This window comes from Labrus mixtus, chromosome 6, assembly GCF_963584025.1.
Source record: "Labrus mixtus chromosome 6, fLabMix1.1, whole genome shotgun sequence".
Lineage (NCBI taxonomy): Eukaryota > Metazoa > Chordata > Actinopteri > Labriformes > Labridae > Labrus > Labrus mixtus.
Genome location: NC_083617.1, coordinates 19,176,501 through 19,198,505, shown reverse-complemented (window position 1 = coordinate 19,198,505; position 22,005 = coordinate 19,176,501). Strand labels below are relative to the sequence as shown.

General features: G+C 39.8%; 1 protein-coding gene across 2 annotated transcripts in view; it reads right to left on the bottom strand.

Annotated features, from left to right (window-relative positions):
* Positions 1-22,005, bottom strand: part of gfra1a (gdnf family receptor alpha 1a) — a 96,484-nt gene that overhangs the window by 26,443 nt on the left and 48,036 nt on the right. For both annotated transcript variants that reach the window (XM_061040396.1, XM_061040397.1), the window contains one exon: positions 75-253. In XM_061040396.1, coding sequence (XP_060896379.1) covers positions 75-253 — 179 coding nt within the window. The remainder of the gene's footprint in view (positions 1-74; positions 254-22,005) is intronic.

The window sequence follows — 22,005 nt, the reverse complement described above, 5'->3', positions numbered from 1 at the left end:
ATGTGGGAAAACCTCCATGATGTTTGCTTTTCATTGAATTCATTGTACTTAAGCTTGTGTCAGAAGTGCCTTGCCTTGTCGAAGAATTGCCGCAGGGCCTTGTGGCACTTTCTCTTGTTGCAGACTTCAGCTGTTGAGACGCGGCTGGTGCAGGGGCTGATGTAGGCCGAGCGGTACTTCTTGCACGTGTCGTTCAGGTTGCAGGCCTTGGCTGCGTTCAGGCAGTTGTTCTCTCTGGCCACTGCAGGCTCACCTAAAGACAGATAGGAGAGGAAGTAAAGGAGGGACAACAATGGTTAAAAATTGAACTGATTTCAAGATTGTGGTGCTTAATGACAGCTCATTTGGTGTTTCATCAATTTCATCAAAAAAAGATGTCAGTAAATTAAAGTAGTCAATGGTATAAAAGGACTTGAGCTTGTATAGGGCTTTTCTAGTCTAGTCTCACACCAATCCATTCACACCCATTCACACACTGATGGCAGAGGTTGCTATGTAAAGTGACCATCGAATCCCCAGCCTTCAAGTGTAGAGACGACCAACTCTACCAACTGAGCCACAGCCGCCTCAAGAATATTTTTTTTCCAGACTAAAAAAGGAATTTGAGTATGTCAGCAAAGCCAGACAGTATGCTGAGTTTTTGTCACACAAGTAGTTAATAGAGAAAGTAGTAAAAAAAAGATAAATAATACAGCATCTTGGAAACCTAAAAGACTCCTCCAAAAGTGGCAATTTTCCAAAAACATGTAGACATTTCATGTGGTCTAAAAAAAACAAAAAGAAGTCTGTTGAAGTTTTTTTCTGAATGTTTCCCTGGAGGCTAACTTTCCACCAAATGTCATTGAAATCTGTTCATATTCAGAGAAACCATGATTTCTGATGAGAAAACATCCAACTTAATTATCTTATGTGGCCTGATCAACCTGTGCAGGGTCCTGGGGCAGCTCTTTGTAGGACAAATACCATATGAACAGAATAAATATAAAAAGGAAAAAAAAGTTAAATTGAATCATTTGAACACATGGCCTTTAAGGAGACTGGATAATCAGCTATGAAAAAAAAAAGAGGCAAAACCTGCTTTAGTTGATATTGTGTTTATGGCAGTGATTACCTGAACAAAATCCTTACATACATATAGAAGCAAAACACAACACAGCCAAATATTAGTAGTTTCTGTGTGTTCCACCCAATCTGAGACCCCCTTCTGGGTCACTGGTTCAGTTGTCTGCTTTTCCTTGTTGATTAATCAAGCCTTGGGGCCAACCCCCGCAAAATACTTCTTTGCATAAAAAGAGTAATATATTAACATCATATAACTTCACTATCTGTAACAGCCTCAAAATGATGCTCATTGCAGATGAAACTAATAGACAACCATGGCAACAGATTTTTCTTTCCGTGTGTGTGTGTGTGTGTGTGTGTGTGTGTGTGTGTTTAGGTGTGTGTGAGTGTGTCTTTGTGTTGGCTGATATCAGTCTTTGTCCTCGTGTCTATCATTCAACTGTTCAAGTGTTTGTGTGGGTTTATGCTAAGAAGACCAGACACATTTTGCAGCCTGGCCTGCATCAAACAGTGGCCCTCGTCCACATGGCTATGCTAGCTAACCATGGATGCATCTCTGTGTGTGTGTGTCTGCGTTAGTGTGGCCTCAGTTGCGGTGCCTTTCTCATCTGTCAGCCTGCACTAATTACCAGTGCTGTCCTCGACACACTATCAATTAACATTTACGTACACTTCTCACCCTCCTTGCATTTTTTGAAAGCTGAAAATGGAGCGAAACAGCATTTCTGTCCCCCTTTCAACAACGCCAATTAAAAAAAAACAAAAAAAAACGAGGGAAGTCCGGCGTGACAAGCGTACAGAAGCATGGTGCAGGGCAGGCAGCAGACGAGAACAGCGGGAGCAATGTAAGCAAATCAACAAAGTGAGCGGCTGATAGAGCGTGGGCCGTGTTGTGATGGCAAATGGTGCTAATAAGATTCAAGAAAAGGAAGGAGAAGGGGGGGGAGATTAAAAAGGGACACAGAAACATGAAGGGGATTTTAAGTTGAAGGCATGCTGTATTAATTGGTGACAGTGACAATGCAGTTTATTCAGCTAGAAGAAATACTCAGTAAAGTATAGCGTTTAGCAGGTTTTGAGAAAGGTCACTATTTAACATTTAGAACCCTGGGATGTTACATTGTAAAAGTTAAAGGTAAATTCTGCAGTCAGTCTTCTTCTGTTATGCTTGTCATTGTTATTGGATGGATGGTTCAAAGCCTGCCTGTTTACATGTCAACAAGTCAACTTATTCATTTTCAGACTTTGCAGATAGTTGTTTTTGTCATAATAAAACACACACACACGCTGAACACACACACTAGCACGTACTTACGCACACACACGTACTGTAGTGTTCACACACACACACACACAAGCTACAAATCTTAAGTTTTTGCCTTTTTTTGGGTGCCCATCTTATTTTTGTCTTGACTCTTCTTGAATGGAATCAACAGAGAATAGGCCACATTCCAACTCCTGGTGTTGACTCGAGCAATAAGAAGAAAATAGAGAGAAGGAAACATTCAGATACTGTATTTTTTTAAATAAATAATAGTACAACTAAAGAGCTTCAAATGAGAGAAAGGACTACCATTTACTGAACACTTTGGTCTATAAGGGATATATACAATCACAAACGTTACCAGTGGCGATTCAAGAGTCTATTAGGGCCCTAGACAAAATACAAACCAGCATTCATCACTTATGTCTGCAAGTGTCCCAATGCTTACTTCTCCTTTTTCCTGTTTCTTTTTGCTTTCCAAAGAGAGATAATTCCTCTTTCTTTTTCTATGTTCACTGTAATTGACAAACTATGGTTGTCACAACAATAATGCATGTGACGCTTAGCAGGGCAACGACAGAGAGTGCTGTCAGATGGGGCCCCCTTATGCAGGTGTTCTACTGTCATTGCACTGTCACTAGGATTGTCATTGCAAAACTTTTCACATTTTGAGCCACAGTTGTACTGTATTTTAAAGTTTGTAAGCCCTCAGGGGCCCCCCTATTGATCTGGGGCCCTAAGCAGTTGCCTGCCTTGCCTGTTGACAAGCAGCGCCTTTGCACATAACCATATTTAGCACACGCAGTGAATACTTAAATTATCATCATGATAATCCAGTTCCAGAGATAATCAAATCACACAAACAAAAGGTGACTCGGAAAAGGCTGACTGTTCGGAATATTCAAATGTTAAAGATAAAGTACTTTTATTCAATGAAGAATAAACTAGGATTATTTTAAACATTTGGTTTCATTGTAAAATGAAGTCAGAGTAAATGTTTTGCATAGTACTTTTTATGCAGCAATACTTCTTTTAATTATCTGTTTTCCCCTAGCAGCTGGTAACAGAGTGTTTTTTTGTTCCCTTCTCCAAAACGTTTCCTTTTTTCTTCATCACTTCAAAACTCTCTCAGGCACCTCCACTCCTGCTGCCTCTCTCCCACTTTCCAGCCCTCGTGTCCGCCTTCAGTGTCCTTCTTCCTCCTCTCTTCTCCTCTCTCTTTTCTCTGGATCAGTGTGCACACACATAAACTTAATACTTGTATTTTTACCTTTTCTTACAGCTTCCTCAGATAGACTGACTGTCATCTGCTAACCCTGCAGTCATCTCCTGACAGCTGTGCAAAGTTTGTTTTATGTATTTTTTCTTTCAGTTTTTTTTTGTATATTTTGCCTTGTTTAAAAGGACTTGATCTTTGCACCCATGTTTTACCCTCAGGCATCAGTTTAATTTACTACCCTCTTAAGTCACTAAGTACAAAAAGGAATCAGGAATTTGACCCTTTACATGCCGGTTTGATCATATGATTCTGGCATTTAAAGGGTTAAATTCCTGATAATTATTCAATATTTGATAGTTTTGAGAAGGGCTGGAGTTATTTAAGAGATTTATGCAAAAAAAAAACAGTAGGAAAAAATATGAATCTGTTCTATTTTTATAGCAGTTTTTGGAAATGGACATTTGTGTCCTCCAATGTCCAAACAGGGGACTACATTTTAAATCTGATGCTACACAAAAACTAACAATGTATCAAAGTCTATATTTTAGATAATCTTTGACAAATCCAAGACTGATTTAAAAAAAAATATCCCCCAGCCACCAAATATTTGTTATATGGAAAATAACTCTTTTTTTTTTTTTTTTTTCATAAATAACAACAGTGACATCAAGTAATCAAATAGCATTTAAAGGGTTAAATTCCTAAAAATGATTGAATGTTTGATAGTTTTGAGCAGGGCTAAAGTTGTTTAAGAGATGTATCCAGAAAAAAAGTAGAAAAAAAAATCAATCTGTTCTATTTTTATAGCAGTTTTGTGGAAGTGGACATTTTTGTCCTTGGTGACTTAAAGACTTTATATGCGATTTTTTTGATCCAGCAGATGTCGCCCTTGAGCACCAGCATGAAACCAAAACAACTCGCGGTGCATTGTGGGTTAGCATGCTAATGCTAGTGATCTTTATTACGCTCGTATCTTCACACTGCATGTAAATTTGCGAATAAGCGAAATAAGCGTGATCTAGAAACGCAGTTAAGCAGTGAGTACAGTATGTTATTCTTCTTTTCTCTAGTCCCTCAATTAAACAACTTTTATTCGTGAGGGGAGGAGTCAGCCGTCGGGCCGCCTATGTCAACAAACAGAAAAAAAACTCTGAAAACATCACAGACAGTGGGACTCGGGTGTTACACCCATTGTAGACAGTCATTACTCACAGAGTTATTTTCAGAGGAGATACTTGATTTCTATTATATTTAAGTGTGAAAAATCGCATATAAAGCCTTTAAGAGGGTAGTAAACATGTTTCACAGTGTTCTATCGATCTATTAAAAAAATAAAAAATTGCATTCCAAAATGTGTCAAGAGAGAGACTTTCTTACAAAAATGACACAGCCAAAATGATGGCCAGATAAAGAGGAAACATTTGCCCAAATGGATAAAAATGTCCATAATGATGCATGAGGGTTAACGTTTCTATGCACAAGAACCCTTTTAATTAAGTATACTGTATCAGGCTCCACTTTAACCTGTTAACCTCATATAGAAAGACCGAGATGTTTTACAAAGTTCCTATTACACAGGTAGATTATTTTCTTTCATTGCATAAAAGCCTCTTTTTTGAGAGCTTTTTAGTCAAGTACAGAAAAGACACATTAAGACGTAAGCACTAATGATGGAGGCAGAGTTAATCTAAGAGGAAGGAGGAGAACTTTTAAGCAACAAAGCCACTGCTTGAGCTTGTGTTGTAGGATTAGTTTATATCCAGAGTTGTGAAGACCCTTTGAGGTCCTGCACTTAAAACCATAAAGCCTGACCATTTAAAGGCTTTTTATACACTTTTAAACCTTAACCCAGCCTGGGTGCCTGATGAGCCTTTTTCTCCTCTGTGAGCATCTTTTCTTCCCCATCTTCAACAGCCCCTTAAATATCCCTGGACTTGATGTATGTGAAGCTGACTGAGCACTTGGCCTCTGAATTCAGTTTATATCAAATGCAGTGCTGACTGAAGTCTTTACTGCCTGATCATGAAACATAAAATGTCTCTGATCTTTTTTTCAGCCACCTACAGTTTATGAGCATCTGTAAGGTGAGAAATAGGTAACCCAGTTACCAAACCAGTATTTCGTTTTTCACAGCTGTAGAATCTTGTGTGGTTGTCTGTTGACAGGATTAGGCAGATTCAAGTTGCCTCAAATCAAGTCTTGATCCAAACTCCCAAGAAAAAAGGAACATCCATAATGCGGTTGCTTCAAAAGGTGCCTATGATGAGTAGAACATACACAGTACATTTTGATGGTAATTCAATATTAACTTTTTGCATGAAGGGCTCAGACGGGTAACACTCAGAGCAATATAAGTCTTAATATCTTAGTGAAACCAAATGTGTTTTGGTGTTTTGGTATATAACACCATTTAGACTATCACACATCAGAAAGTAAGTACAACACAAGATAGGATCTCGAGAGTTAGAAACAATGTCTTACGATCAGCTTTAAGTCAGAATGGACACAAGTGCTGACAGGCACTAAATATCATCATTGCCTTCATCACTATCATCCTCATCAGTCCTATCAATATCACTATTTGTGTAGACGTTCATGGAAGAGCTGGGTCTTTAGCTTTTTATTAAAGGTTCAAAGAGATTCTGCCGATCAAATGGAGGTTGGTAACTCATCCCACCACTGGGGGGACTAGAGAGGTGAAGAGTCAGGCTAGAGATTTGTTGTAAAGGTTAGATCAGGTGCCTTTCATTGGCAGAGTGTAATGGGTGGGAAGGGGGTGTAGACCTGGATGAGAGAATTAAGGCAAGGAGAAGACGTTTTGTCGCTGTTTTGTTAGCGAGCAGCAGGATTTTTAATTTGACGTAAGCAGCAACTGGGAGCCATCAATTTGGTAGAAACTGACGCTTCTTTAATGCTAACCTATGGTCACTATTATGACTTGTTAACTAGATCTTGCTTTGCTCAGCCTCATTATTTATTGAATAAACAACGACTACCAGGGTTATTTTCTTCAGCTGTAAAGAGTGGGACTGTTTCATTGTAGTTATACATTGGCTAAAATCTGTCCTATATGGTATGAACCCAAAACAAACATCTTTGACATTTTTATACTTGAAAAGAAAGGGTCAAAGACTGCCCAAATAACAACTTCATGATCCATATTTGCCAGATGTCTTTATTCCTGCAGGGTTGGGGTCTTCCCGAAGAGAAACATCCAAACACCTTTAAAATAGTGCATAATTAATTGAGTTTGGATTGACCATATCTGACACATCCTCGGGACATGAATAACATCTCAACACAAAGGCCTGGGCTCATGGTACCAATCTTGAATAAGACATCTGGTGAAATTTTGACACTCTTAATGATAAATGTTGACTGTTTATTCTCCATAAATGTACACAGACCTTTGTCTTTGTACACACACACAAACCCACATTCAAACCCACACACACATTCATACAGTAATCGTCTATACCCTGCAGCGCCCCTAGTGGCAGCAATACATCTGCTGAACTCCCCTTGCACCCCTGGCAGATGGCATTGTCTCTCAAACACACAAAAACACACACATATTGAAGCACACACACTGCATGCTCTGACAGCGCCCACACAGGGTTGGGGCCGGGGCCATCTGGAGGCCTGGTAGGGGGAACGAGGCCCCCCTCAGTGGCTCATGTTTCCGATTCAGCCTCAAATTGATTATCATGTCGCCTGTTTCCTCCAGTCCCCCTGCACCCCTTCAACCCCACAACCCCCACCTCATTTCAATTATCATGAGACACCACAGGGTCGAATCCTGACCTCACCTACCTCTGTACCCCCCTACAGAACTTCTGGAGTCCCTCTTTTCCTCTTTTTTCCCCCCTTCCCTCTCCTCTGGACCCTTCTTCGTTCTAACAAAGTCCCTCATTTTTGTCTTCCTCTCTGCTCCTCTCTCATGTCTTTGTCCATGTGGCTCTGAATGTATTCCACTCATTACCTCTCTTCCCCTTTCTCAATCATCATTACCCATGTCTTTGCCTTTCTCTTGTGACTTCCTTCTCTCTTATATCTTCCTGCGTCTTTCCTCCCCTCTGCCATCTGTCCTTTATTTTGTCTTTGGCGCAAAGTGGAATCACTTAATGGCCTTTGGTGGCTTTTGGTTTTCTGTTCAAAAGTCCCATCCACACCTAATTTCCATAAGCGTCAACAGTCAAGGTTTCAACATTTGAGGTTTACTTTCCATTTGAATAAAATCCTTTTTTCTAAATTACGGAGAGTAAAAAGATTTTATTCAACCTACCGTTCACCTATTCAACATCATTGTTTTTGATGTTATACCAGAAATACCACAATGTCTCCAATAAATTGAACTGATGAGTGCACTCCACTACAATAGTAAAGATCAAGATGACTCAGACATGATCAAATAAAGCAACATGTCATTTGATGTGCCATATATAATGTTATTTTTTTTACAAGGCTGAAGACAACTATGTTGGAGAAACAAAAGTGGGAAACGGGACAAATCTGCAAGCTCATAATACATTTCCCTGTCAGATGTGTCCGCTTCCCCTCGCCCATACAGACAGACAGATTTCCATCTGACCTTATTAAGCTTGGGCCAATCACTTGTTGATCTAATATGGTCTGCTGCTAAGGTATTTTTGTACACAACCAAAATGGCTACTGCTGATATGCAATGATCTCTGCTAATATTCAGCAAACTGGAGTGTCGTTGAATGTAGAAATGGTAAGGGCTGTTTATATATTCTGTACAAAATATGTTTGTGTTTGATGAACTGGAAATCTAATGAATTGGACCTGTAATTATAGCTATCTAGCCTTGCAGCCAACATAATAGAAATTAATTTGGTTGACCTAATGGTTGAAGTGTTCATTGTCCTTTTGTTCAGCACCAGTTCATTAAAACCCAAGAGGTTACCATTGGAGACGATCTGCCTACTGCTATCATTATCCAAAAGCTCCAAACTTGGCATTCATAGTTCAGGTGATGGATGAGGATGGGAGAAGAAAACAACTCACATTTTGGAAGAAAATATAACAATATAACAATATATATATATATATATATATATATATATATATATATATATATGTATATATATAACCGTCTTTTATAGCTACCTTGAATATGTCTTACAATTGTCCCAGTAGACTGTCACCAACTTTTTTTTAACCCAGTCAGGCAGAATACATTTCTGAACTTCAGCCAGCCAGCCGAGGGTCAGTGAGGGGAAACTGGGAGCACTTGACAGGTGTTTTTGTTTCCACTACTCAAAGCACTGCAGCAGTGGAAACAGTCGGGCGGCTGGATGATGTGCCACTGGGTGTCTGACTATAATTCACAGCCTCTTTGTTTGCTAAGTACAATAGAAGTGCAGGGATTTGTCCTGCTGGCGTGGCTGCAGGGGATTACACAACAAACAGGCTGACACAGGGGTAACAAGACTTCATATACAATAAACGGAAACAGTTTGTAGCTTAAGATTTATATTTAGCTTCATTTCTGTGTGCGCTGTGCTCTATAACTGCAGCTACCATGTCATCTGCACAGGAAACGTGGTAAGTAGTGCAAACATTTAGTTATTAAACTCAAAGTTTATCCACAAGAAGTTACTAGATAACTTTTTTCCAGCCAAATAACTGCCTTAAAGTATGATCATTTACAGCGTTCATGCTTTCATAGTTGCAAATTAATTACCTTTGGGTTTTGGATGTTTGAACTTTGAAGAAATCACTTTGAATTCTGGGAACTTGGGATGGAAAGTTTACTAGTGGGAGCACATTACACGATATGAAGTATCAGATGTGATACGTTAAAATGATCTAAAGAATTACCCCAAAATGTGCTGTAATGCCCAATTTCTATGCAATTTCTATTAAAGATGGGCTATTGCAATTTTACATCGAATTCACTATCAATTGAGGGGAGTAAATATTGACTGAACATACATAAAATTAAGGCCTTTATTTGAAAATTGGGGCATTGGATTTTTCCCCCTTATAACCTGTTAAACTGAAAACTGCATACGTCCACATGTCTTAATTATTAGACGTGTGTAAATTAGTTCCCCACCTCCTTCCCACTTATAGGAATTGTAGCACAGTCAGATCAGATACAAAACATTCACAAAATAAACAAGGACTAAGGTCTCCACTCCCTGCGAATATGCTCTCCCTCCCTCCCTCTGTTGATTATCAGAGGTGAGTTACACTGTCATCCACCTTAATGGGCCCCATGCTTGAAAGTGCAAGACAAGCAGAAATGGAGCGACTGGAGGGTTCCAAGAGGCAGAATGAAGAGAGCGCCTCAAGGTTTACTCATCTTTCTTTGCCCCTACCTTTTTTCTTTTTCTTTCTTAACTCTCCACTTTTCATTCAACACTTTCTGATTTTCCGTCAGCTTTCTTTCCCTCCCTCCCTCACTCACTCTCTCTCTCTCTTTCCGTGTGGTTAATAATCTCCCTCTCCCTCCCAACGCTGTCCCAGTGCAATAAAGCCACATGGCACTTGGTGCAGCAAATATCATAACTCACAGTTCCTAGTAATTGATCCCTGTAGTGCAACAGTCTCTTTCTCTCTCTTTTCCACACTTTCATCTATCTCTCCTCCTCTTCCATCACTCCTTGCCATCTCCACCAGCGCTTTCCCTCCAATTCCATAGAATTTATTGAGCTTTATTGGCACACAGTCCAATAAAATCCTGCCAAAGACAATTACTCCTGTCTTTTCCATTAGCTGTTTTTTTTTTCATTCTTCTGACATCTCATGCTATAGAAGTGTTATACTTCTCTCTTCATCAACAAATCCCCTTCACCTCGTTCCATCTAACCAGTTTGACAAACATTTCAAGCCAGGTCTCAAAAGAACTGCTCACCTGCATACAACACATGCTCTGGGTACATCATCAGCTCTTCCAATTTCATACATGACCCTATTTCCTGGCTTAAAAATTCCCATTTGGTCCAAATTGCTCTTCCCCGAACCTGGGATTCAGACTGCTGGAGCTGATGGAGAAGAAGAAATATAACCCCTTGGCAAATCTTGTGTGTTGGCAAAAAAAAAAAATTCCCTCCTCACAGCTTTATGTTTGCTCGCTATCCTTCCCCAAATGTATTAGCCCCTCTGGGCTAGCTTGTAATATCAACAAGCTATTAGCTGTGTGCCTATCATAGTTGAGTGGCTAACTTCAGCGCCTCTGCGGCTAGAAGTTCCCCTGCTGGCTCCAAATCCAGAGTTTTACTCTTAACTTGTTCAAGCGTTAACTTTGCTCAAAATAACTACTTGTGTACTACTATGTGTATTTCAAAAAAAGCATGGCAGGGCACATTGAAACAAGCTTCTTAGCAAACAATCAATTTAGCAAACAAGCTAAATGATCATGAGCCTAAATATACTTTGAGTCTCTATGTGCATTCATACTGACAACCATGCAAAAACATAGTTAGCTTTAGGTATCCTGATGGTGTACTAATTACAGTTAATATCTCAAGTGTTGATGGTGGAAACATCTCATTATTTAATAGCTCAATTATTGGTTTTGTTGTGGGATTGTATATTCCACAATGCGTGAAAAAGAACGCACACAATAACGTAAGATCATATTTAATGAAAGCTAGCAGATATTTGAGCTGATGACAAAACAGAAAAATGTCGACCTTAATGTTTTGCATAATAGCAATTAGTCATTGACAAAACCTGTCAAAAAGAAAAGTTGTCAATTGCTGCAATCCTCATCCGTTTACCCTGTTGATAATCGCACACTATGCAGCTACGTTTCAAGCGATCAAAACACTATATGGTAGTAATTGACGTAACTAAGTTGAAACAAAGCACAAAATGATTGGCTATCAGGCTTATCCAGTAGCTAAAAAGGCAAGCAGGGACACAAGAAGCTAATTAGTTGATTGGAAAGTAGTTTTCAGGAAATCAAGACTTTTTTTCTTTTTACTTGCCAAGTGCATTTTAGACTGTGAGTAAACATAGTTGATTTGCTCATTAAGTATTGAGCATGCTAGTTGGTTGGACTCTTGGGATTCTAAGCAAACCAAATGACTTCATTAAAGCTCTCCTGTCGTGAAAGCGGAGCAGAATCTGACAGGAAAGAGTCAAACAGAGAGTTGTGACGTTAGGACACAAAGGCTGTCAAGATACAAGTTCGTATTGCAGCTTAGAACATTCAACAGACCAAAACTGAGACAGAGAGAGAGGGAGTAAAAAAAACAAACTTGCAACAGAAAAAGGAGAGAAGAGTGGGAGGAAGAGAGGAAGAGAATCGCCTTGCCTCTCCACATTGATGAATCTCCAGCGAGGCCTGTTTCATTACCCGTCTGCCAGAGTGGAGATCAGCCGGTAAGAGCAGGCCCTTTGGGGCTGCAGCAGAAATATATGGCTCTTTAATAATCTCCACAAACACATTCCAGTACTGTACAGTACAGTACACCACCCCCACAATGCTCCCTGGCTGTCGGGGGCCGGAGCCCTGCACACTATCCATACTCCTACAACGGCTCATCTTACTTCAAGTGTGAAGCCATGAGTCAGCTGCAGCAAACACAAGATTTATAGAATCATTGAATATTGAGAACAAGATTGTTTTATTTGGTGCATTTTAACAAAGTTTTCTTTCTCTTAAATTTAAATGAAACATGTTAATCATTTGTCAATGGTACGTCATATGCCTAGAAGTTGTCAATTTTTGTGAAAATTGCAGAATAAGTTGCTTTTCCCTTTAACACTTGACATGTAGAATCATGTCATCATGGATGTCTTGTGAGAACTTGGGTATTCCATTGCCTCTGAGCCTTGCTTATAATTTTGTGCAGAGGCAACTTCCAGTTATGCTTTAGTAATGTCCTGTGGCCCTAAAGACCATTTTCTATAGGCAAATATGCTATTAAATGAATGCATGTAGTTGAATGGACAAATCCAACAGCAAAGGAGGTCTGCTGTGACTCTGTCTGTTATATTTTAATCAATGTAAGATTAATATTTTTTTAAAGTTTCCTTCAGCCGAGATAAGTATACGTGACATCATCACTGTGTAAAGCCCTAAGGGACGAGCAGATCTTCCGGCTGGAGCCAGCGAGTACACTTCAGAGCACGTTCATTCACTGGGATGTAAACCTAGAAAGCTAAAACATTTAAGGCGTTAATGCAAGTAGAGTCTTTTTTATAGGCCGTAAATCTTTGGGTTGAGTATTCATATCCGAAATTAACACTCCAACTTTAATTGGTGTTACCAATTTGACGACTGCTACTGACTGTACCCTGGAAGCTTTACAACAAACACTGCTGGTAACACTTTTGTCATCTCAGCCAAGAACAAAACCCCTTCTTGATGTCAGGTTTTGTGGTTCTCAGCTTTTAGTACCTCGAGAACTAATGCATCAACTAAACATCTAACCCCCCCTTCCCTTCCACCTTCATATCTGGATAATACCCTTAGCACCCATTTTCTTCTGTTTAATATATCCACTCATTCTGTCTACACCATCAACTACCAGTGGTCCCCCTTCTCAAATCACCTGTCCCAGCTCCCTAGCCGCCAATATCTCCAAGCCCTTCTGCCTTCACTGTCCCCCACCTGAGGTCCCTCTCTGAACATCAAGAAGTCCACCGATGAGATGGATGTGGACATCTAACAACTGGATAGCCTATTTACTCTGGTGTGAGTACAAGTTGCAGCACAAGCACATGGCACATAATTGTATTCAGTAGCTTACCTCAGAGTCTGTCAGATTGATTTACAATAGTGGCAGCAATGTGCCAATGAATTTGTTATGCCGCTGGGAGTGGAGAGAAGCTGATGGGGGGGAGTTATTGTTGGTCCATAATTAGTCCTGCTGGTGCCCTTTCAGGTGTTTGAGTAAGGGTGGAGATGAGAAAGAGACAGTGAGAGAAAGACTGAAAGTGGGCATATGGTTCCACTTAAACAGAAGATTTCTGTTTATCATGTCCAAAAAGCTCATCAATAAAGGCTACGTTCCTCATCAATCCAGACCATTTACTCCAAGTTTTAGAGCAACAACATCTCAGCCTTGCTTCCATCAGCCATCTTTCTTTTTCCTGTCCACTAAAAACAGAGTGAAATCTGTGCTGCTTTTCCTTTATGACAGGAGGAGGTGATGGCTGGTGAAAGCAATCTGGCGGCCCAGGACTTTCAGATCGATACTGAAGGACAGCAGCACAGTCAGCTAACTCTGCACTCTGACAGTAGAGAGAGTAGAGAGAGAGTAAGAGTTTGTCTCTGTCTGGACAAAAGGATCACCGGGATTACCAGCGGCTGAGTTTGACAACTAAAGACACGAGTCTTTTAAATCTTTCAGGCTGACAGCGGTATCCTCAATGAGAGATAGGTAATAATTAATGGATATGTCTCAATGGATCCAGACAAATATCTGAGTCAGACACAAAAAGATACATTCAAAGATAAATGCACTACAATGGCAAGATGAAGAGAACCAAAGGACTCTGGTTGTAGTCTTCAAATATCTGACTTGTTCAAATACCCTGCAGTTAGACAATGAATCCTGGTCCATTGTAAAAACCTGTGCTTCAATAATGATAAATAAAAGAAATATCAAGCATTTTAATATAATGAACTATCCACAAAGACCCCATTGAAAAAACACCCCAAAAAACATTTTTGGATAACACTAAAATGAAATTGAAAAGACAAAACATGTGATATTAATGAGGATGCTGCATATGTTCTGCTATAGAGTTTCATGTCTACACAGAGCCAGAATCCATCTATCACGTGTTTTGATATGTGGACTAATGGATGTGCAAAATGCAAACACAGCTTTTCACACATACCCAGCCATGCTTCTTAAGTGTTTGGCACGTCAGACGTTAGATAAGAGAGATGCACATATCCTCAATCTGAATATCAGAGCAGTGCTTACACGTCTTTGTGTGTCTTGTTTTTTTACTGGTCTTGTGTTGTGTTCTTGTCTAAGGATGCATTTACATATGTGAACACTTGCAAAGTTTGTACACACACCCCTCCTATAATTGGCTATTTGGATAGCTGATGTCAGAAAGCATTTTCTCCTCTCAAAGGTTTTTCAAAGATGCAGGAAGGTTTTGATGGATGATGCTCATTTTCTAAGGCGTGTCTAAGACACTTTGGGCGCATACAACCCAATTTTTGGGGGGTTATATGTTTTTAATTTAACATCCAGGCACGTCAAAGTCTGGCTGCAAGATGGATGAGGACTCCTCTACCTCTTCTGGCAGGTTGAAAGCTGAAAGAGCGGTGGGAGGGGATGAGATTTGTATGGGAGGGGTTGCAGAGATAGCAAGATTGAGAGTGTATGAAAGAGGCCTTATAAGGAATGAGAAAGAAAGAGAAGTGAGTGCTGACACCATCCAGACTGCTCACAAAAGCAGATGAGGTGAGAGGAAAGGAGGAACAAAGAAAGAGAAAGACAGCCAAATGGGATAGGGCGAGAGGGAAAGAAGTCAAACAAAGAGACAAAGCTAAAAGTGGTGTTTGGGGAGCAAAAGTGTAGATGGAGACAGACGAACAAGGTGATAGTAAAAGAGGAAACAAAGCGAGCTATAGAGCAGTGAGTGGAAGAGTAGCTATCTTTCTTAAACAGTAAATCATAGTTATATCAGAGGCAAAGGCCACCATCAAATTCATTTTAAAAATAGGTGTGAGAAATGTGCCTTCATTTGGTGGGTAATAAGAAGGTAATGTTTTAACAACTTCACCTTCAAACACCTGGTTTATAACATATTGGTAACACGTTTTATAAGTCTTCCTCCAGACTCATGACTCCAGACTTTATATAACTGCAAATGACTAAACAAAAACCACTTTAGTTTTAAAGATGATTTAATTATTTATTCCAACTTTCAGACAGCCATAGGCATACATTATTTTTTTATAAACGGAAAGCTGCCATGTAAAAAGCAAATCTAGTATGGGGAATTATCCCACTTGCTTTTAAACTATTTAAATCAACTCTACTTTACAAATTCAAGGTTTCTGATTTTCAGACAAAATGAAACTACCAAACCAATACTACAAGGACAACATTTTAATATGGGAAATTATTATCGACTGGACTTGACCATTATATAAAATAGCTTTGAGTAACAAATGGTGACGGTACAATTGATACTGATAGGATGCATGATGCATGATAAAAGTGAGGCTTCAAGGCAAGGGAAAGGGGACCAGGTTTCAGTTTGCATCAACCAAAATAGCACCCACACATTTTCAGCAGCCTTTGATAATCATCTATTTGATGTGTGAAGTCCAAAGTTGAATCCAAGGCAATTCATGTTATTGTTAGTTTAATTCAACCAAAGTAAAATAAAAACAAAAAAAACATTCTAACTCTTCTGAAAATATAAGTTTGCAGCTCTCCTATGTTGAAAAGGATTGTAACATATCTGGTTGTCCAGTCAGTCCCCTGCCATGTATGAGCAGTGATCTGAGTCTGTGATGTTAGTGAAGCAATCTGGTGGTGGTGGTGGGTGTTCGGGGGGATGGATGATGAGGTCATGATTAAATGAGATTAGTTAATGATTACTTAATGACTTGACAGGCGACCCCAGGCTCATTTACTGACCGATGACTTCCCCTTCATGCTTATTATTTGGAAACATGAGAACAATGGGTCAGTGTGTCCTCTAATTACATTCACTGAGGATGCCGTCTCTGAAACGAGTTGCTAAAAAAAAGAAGGAAATCATGAAGAGAAAAGAAGGACGCTAACATATGTGTTATTCTCCCATGATTGTTTTTGTTTTGTCAGCTTTAATCATAAAGTTCGACTCAAAGTTTGTTTCAGAGTTTTTGTATTTTTGAGATGATATCAAGCCCTGCAATCGTCTTTTGTCGCAGCCTTTTCGTCACTGCTTGCTTCAGTGTTTCACTTTTTTTCACGCCGCCCATGCTTTGTTCAACTACTCAAGCCTGTACCTTTCAATAAAATCAAACCAAACAGAAAGCTCTCAGAGGAAATAAACGGTGGCCTCCAGCATCTCGGCTGTCCATTTGGCTCCACAGCTTGTACACAGCGCCTTCACTTATCTTATACAGTGAGGAAGCCATGCTGAGTTAATCAGGATCTGTTATTTTTTTCCCCGTCCATCACAACAAAGTCAGAGTGAATTTGACAGATAGACAGAAGGAAAAAGGTTCTGCAAAGATGTCTTAAGTGTCTCTGACCATGCCAATAGTTATTTGGCATTTTCTAAATTGCAGCAGGATGTCTAGACGTCTAAGTAGATGATTTAAGACCCATTTTTATAACTTCTAGTTTAAAGTTACAAGTTGGTTGACTCATCACTTACTGTGTGCTTCCTGTGTCGGATTTGCACTGTAAAAGTTTACTCTGTAGGACAGGTTTTATGTTTCCTAATTGGATAAGGCTGAATTCATCCAATACTGTTTTACAAAAAGCTTTATGAAGTATATTTTGTGATCCAAAACATACACCAAGACTCAAGTCAGACACATCCCAAAATCAGAGTTTTGCAGAGTCACTTTTTGATAAGACTGCATATAATTCCTCTCTAGATTATTTCCAAGCTTGAACCTAAGGGAATTTACTTTTTTAAAAAAGCAAACAATGGTGCAGCACAGAAGCATCTGTTGGCCACAGCCACCCACATTTGAGAAGTGGCAAAGTGTACCGCAACTGCTGTTGTATGAAAACAAAAAAAAAAAATACATATAGATGTCAATCCTCCTGCGTCTCTATCTGAGATCCAACAGCAGCTCCGGATGCTGTTATGCTCCGCTTGGATCGACCTCCACGGTTCTGGCCACACACCCTTCTTGGATAATTTACTGTACAAGTAGGAAGTCAATTCAGTCTTTTAAAAAAATATATTTCATCACAAGTTTTTTTAGCAGGCTTTCACACAGAAATGTTATTATTAAAAAAATATTTTGTGTACATGTTACTTTTATAAATGCACATGTGAAGTTGTTTGTCTGTATTTATTTTGTGTTTCATTTACTTCAGAAAACTCTCTGTGATTGTGACTGAGGATCAGTCATGGATTCTTGTCATTTGTTATGAAAGCTTGATGTAAATGTTTCAGTGCACACTAACAGAAGTTTGTCCGTCTTTGCTAAATCCAGTGTTTGTTATCTGTATACACCGTGTGTGTTGTCTTCTTCTGGGAATAGTTAAATGTTTGAGTGTGTTTCAAGAAGAAATAAAATTTGCAGCATCATAAAGCATCATTTTTTCCTCTAATCCATCTGTGCATGTTTGCAGCCAAACCTGACTGTATTTATGGCTGTGCGTGTTTGGTTGACTTGTATGTAATTTCAGTCACATGAGTGTGCAGGTTTGTGTGAGTATGTCAGTGTGTGTGTGTGTGTGTGTGTGTGTGTGTGTGTGTGTGTGTGTGTGTGTGTGTGTGTGTGTGTCTGTGTGTGTGTGTGCATGTGTGTGTGTGTGTGTGTGTGTGTGTCTGTGTGTGTGTGTGCATGTGTGTGTGTGCATGTGTGTGCTTGATGCCTGCCTGTGGTTTATGGATATTCATTACAGAACCATTACAGCAGAGGTTACACGAGACGGGAGGGATGTTTTATCTACTAATGCATAAAACACAAGCACACACACGCACGCACGCACGCACCAGACAGACACACACCACACACACACATCCATATCTCTTGACATCCCAGGAATGAAAGAATCTATCATCCTGCGTGGCGGATCGACCCCTTGTCTGCAGCGGCTGTGAAGTGAGATGATGAGAAACAAATCACACAAACACATTCCTACCCGCTACTTCCTGGACAATTGAATCACAGGAAGTCACATCAGAGAAACGTGCAGCCCTGCAGGCATGCCCATTAATAAAGACGACTCACTTGTAATTGAGCTCTATTAAAACCCTTGCGTGTCAACAGCGAACGAATCGCACTCATGAGTTTACACCAGGCAAACTTGAATTACAATCATCTGCCAATCCCTTCAATGAAGGATCAATCCCATATTCCTGGCCTGATCAATAGAATTGATCGTCATAGCTGACTGCGTCATGTGACAGTAACTGCTGGCAGATGTCTTGCCTGAGGCGCTTTCAGCTGAAATAATGGGTGTTTTTATTTACCACTTACTCCATTAAAATGAAATAGACTAAATATATGCTTCAAACCTTCAGCTTGTCATGGCAGTCATTTCTAAACCTGGACAGCATGTTACAGCAGTTATGGGAGCATCAATGTATGGGATATAACGCCTTAAACTAAGGAGCCACTTATCAGTGTGTAAGTGGAAATTGGCATTTTTATAATTTTTCAAAAGTGTGCCTTTTTCCCCTTTAAAGGAGGAGTGTGCGACTTTTTAATCCAATAGATGTCGCCCTTGAGCACCAGCGTGAAACCAATACAAACTGCTGTTTGGGGCGACACCTTCTCTATTCTGAAGCCTCCGCTCTTCTCCAGCGGCACACCTCCAAGCCCTCTCCACTCGCATTCGCACGAAGGAGGATGCTCGGCTTGAGCTGCAATTGCCTGTGGCCTGCATTGTTGTGTTAGCAGGCTAATGTTAGCACGCCTCAGTTAGCTCGTATATTCACATTGCACATAAAGAGACAAGGAACGATGTGACATCCAAATAAGCAGTGAGTAGACTGTGGTATTCTTCTTTTCTCTTGTCCTTGGCTGAAACAGCTTTATCCCGTCCCATCCATGTAAACATGATGTAAACACAGCTCCAACAACAACACAGCCAGTGGAACTCATGCTTCTCACTCATTGTAGACAGTCATAACTCAGAGAGACAATTAAAGAGGGTATACTTGATTTCTGCTGTACTCATGTGTAAAATGTCACACATTCTGCCTTTAAACAGCTTCTTCAAAAGCAGAGAAAAAACTGGGTCAGGTGGTAAATAATGTAGACTTGTGTTTCTTAAATGCTCTTCCAACAGTCCTGTAAGTGTTCAACCATGACACAGATGCAGAAAAGAAAAACTCCAAAAGTATGTCTGTTCGTTAAAGCCCCAAACAAACAAACAAGCACATTAATTATGGCTATACAGAGACACAGTTTCTTGAAAAGTAGGTCTTACTGAAAATAATTTGCTGTTTCTCATTCTAGCTGAGCTTCTAGTGTTGTTCGGCTTTTCTTTTAAGGGTTTAAGCTTTTTTAGTTGTTGTTGCAAATAAGGCTGAGGGTTTGTTTTGAGTACAGGAGATGAAAGAAAGAAGCCCGTAAGCCAGCGAGGGCCTGTGGTCATGTTAAGGCGATAAATACAGGACATTAGCTCCGGGCTGGATGAGCCTCAGGGGCTACATGAACTAATCTGCTCTAATAGACAGCACACATTCACTCATTTAACCCAGAGTGTTCACAGTGTTGGTCACTTCATCGTTGTTTCGGCTGTGCATACAGGGAACAGCAACAAGATAGTAAAGAGAAAGGCTAGCCCCTGCAAAGGAAACTAAGCAATAACCAGTGCAAGGGATACATGAGTGCTTTTTAAGTGATATCTCAACTTCTTTTAACCTAACCTTGAAAATAGCTTTCAGTTACATTCAAACTCTGAATTTTGAACTCTTGTCGGTTAAAGGTTAAAGCCCTGCAGCCAAGGAAAATGAGGCTGAAAAACAAGAAGGGCTATGAGTTGAAATCAGATACCAAAAACTGCAACAACAAAAAAAGAGTGTGGAAACTGAAATAAATTAACAAATGTGAGACATAATTAAATACTTTAAGATATAATGATAAATGGTAAATTGATTTGAGATGTATTTTGTGTTTTTTCAAGTCTTCAGACTACTCAAAGCACTTTTTTTACACCGCATGTCACAGCTACCCAGTCACCCACTGACGGCAGAGATGGCTATGTAGTGAGACCATCAGGAGTAACTAATCCCATTCATACGCCGCCGGCGAAGCAGCGGGAGCAATTCTCGGTTTAGTGTCTTGCCCAAGGACACATTGGACAAGTTGCTGCAGGAGCTGGGGATCGAACCCTCGACCTTCACTTTGAGAGACGACAACGACTCCACCAACTGAGCCATAGCCGTATAAGACATACATTTAGACAGTTTGTATTTCAAGAAGCACATGGGAAGTTAAATGAAAGTTTGGCCTTTCAGAAAGCAACTCTTCTTTTCAGTCAATGAGAAAGATTGTGGGCTAAATGAACTTCCCTTCTGGCTTCACTTTCCAAATCTCCATACCAGTGGAGAAAAAGGTTTGGCATACAGGAGGATAAACACAGACTGCTTCCTTGCACCTGCTCCTCTTGCCTTACAGTACCTCTCTGTCCATGGATGAACCACGCGCCTGTACTGAACATGACTTAAAAAAAGTATTTGAAACCACAGATGCCGTTCACAGAGGCAGAGAGAAACAGCGACAGACAGGTAAGAGTCTGTAGGTGATCATTTCTACAGGAGTCAGATAGAACCTAAGTGTGGTGAAGCTGTAAACTTCACTGTTTCTATGATTTGATTTAATCACAAGTTTGATTTAAATCCTAAAGAGGGCTAAAGAGTGTTAATAATGAATGAGAACATTTAACATTTAAACGAATAAAATTCAAGTATTATTTTAAAAGATCATTTAATACATTTTTGTCATTTCACTATGTGGAGACACTTCCACTATAAATTATGGAATAAAAATAAAGGAGAATACAGGTAATAAAGGGTTTAACACTCATAATGTTCTAGTGGAGTTTTTATTTGAGTGAGAACGAGATACGCTCATGTAACCTGGTGCAGTTTTTAAGATTGTTTGTAATAAACTTACTACAGTCAGTTTTTTACAAGAAACATAAAATGAATTTCCATTGAAGAAAAGTTCCCGAATTATTTATTTTTTGCTGGGAATTAAAGTGCTTTAAAGAAAGAAAATTGGTATCTGCAGGTCAGACCAAGTGAAATCAAAATCAGCCAAATATATTCTCTAATTTAAAATAATCAAACAGCAGGAGAGAAAAGTCAGTGTGTGATGGAATGGGCGACTCATAAGTCGCGCATATACAACGTATGAAAGGAGATTGTAATAACGGGCTAAAAGGTTGGAAACAACAGCCTTTTGTCTGTCTGTTTGAATCTAAAAGGGCTTCCACTTCACAGACAGCGGCTGACACTGAGGCGCTAGTTTCTTCCCTGTACTGGCGACAGAGACAAGAGACAGAGAGTGACAGTGTGACAGAGACACAGAGAGAGACAAGGATAGTTAGACAGTGACTGACTGGAACGGGGACTGACAGAGAAAAAGAGGAAACGATGTGCTTGTGAGAAAGCTTTCGTTTGGGTTTTTCTGTTAGACAAAAGGAAGATCTTTGAGCAGCTGCAGCAGCTACTAAAATCTTGTGCTTTTCGACAACTACTGTCCGAGGTGTTAAACAAACCTTGCCAGGCTTTTTTTTTTGGTTTGTCATTCCATTGTTCTATCATGCAGGTGAATACCAGTTGGAAAGAGTTCCATGTGCAGCAGCTCACATGT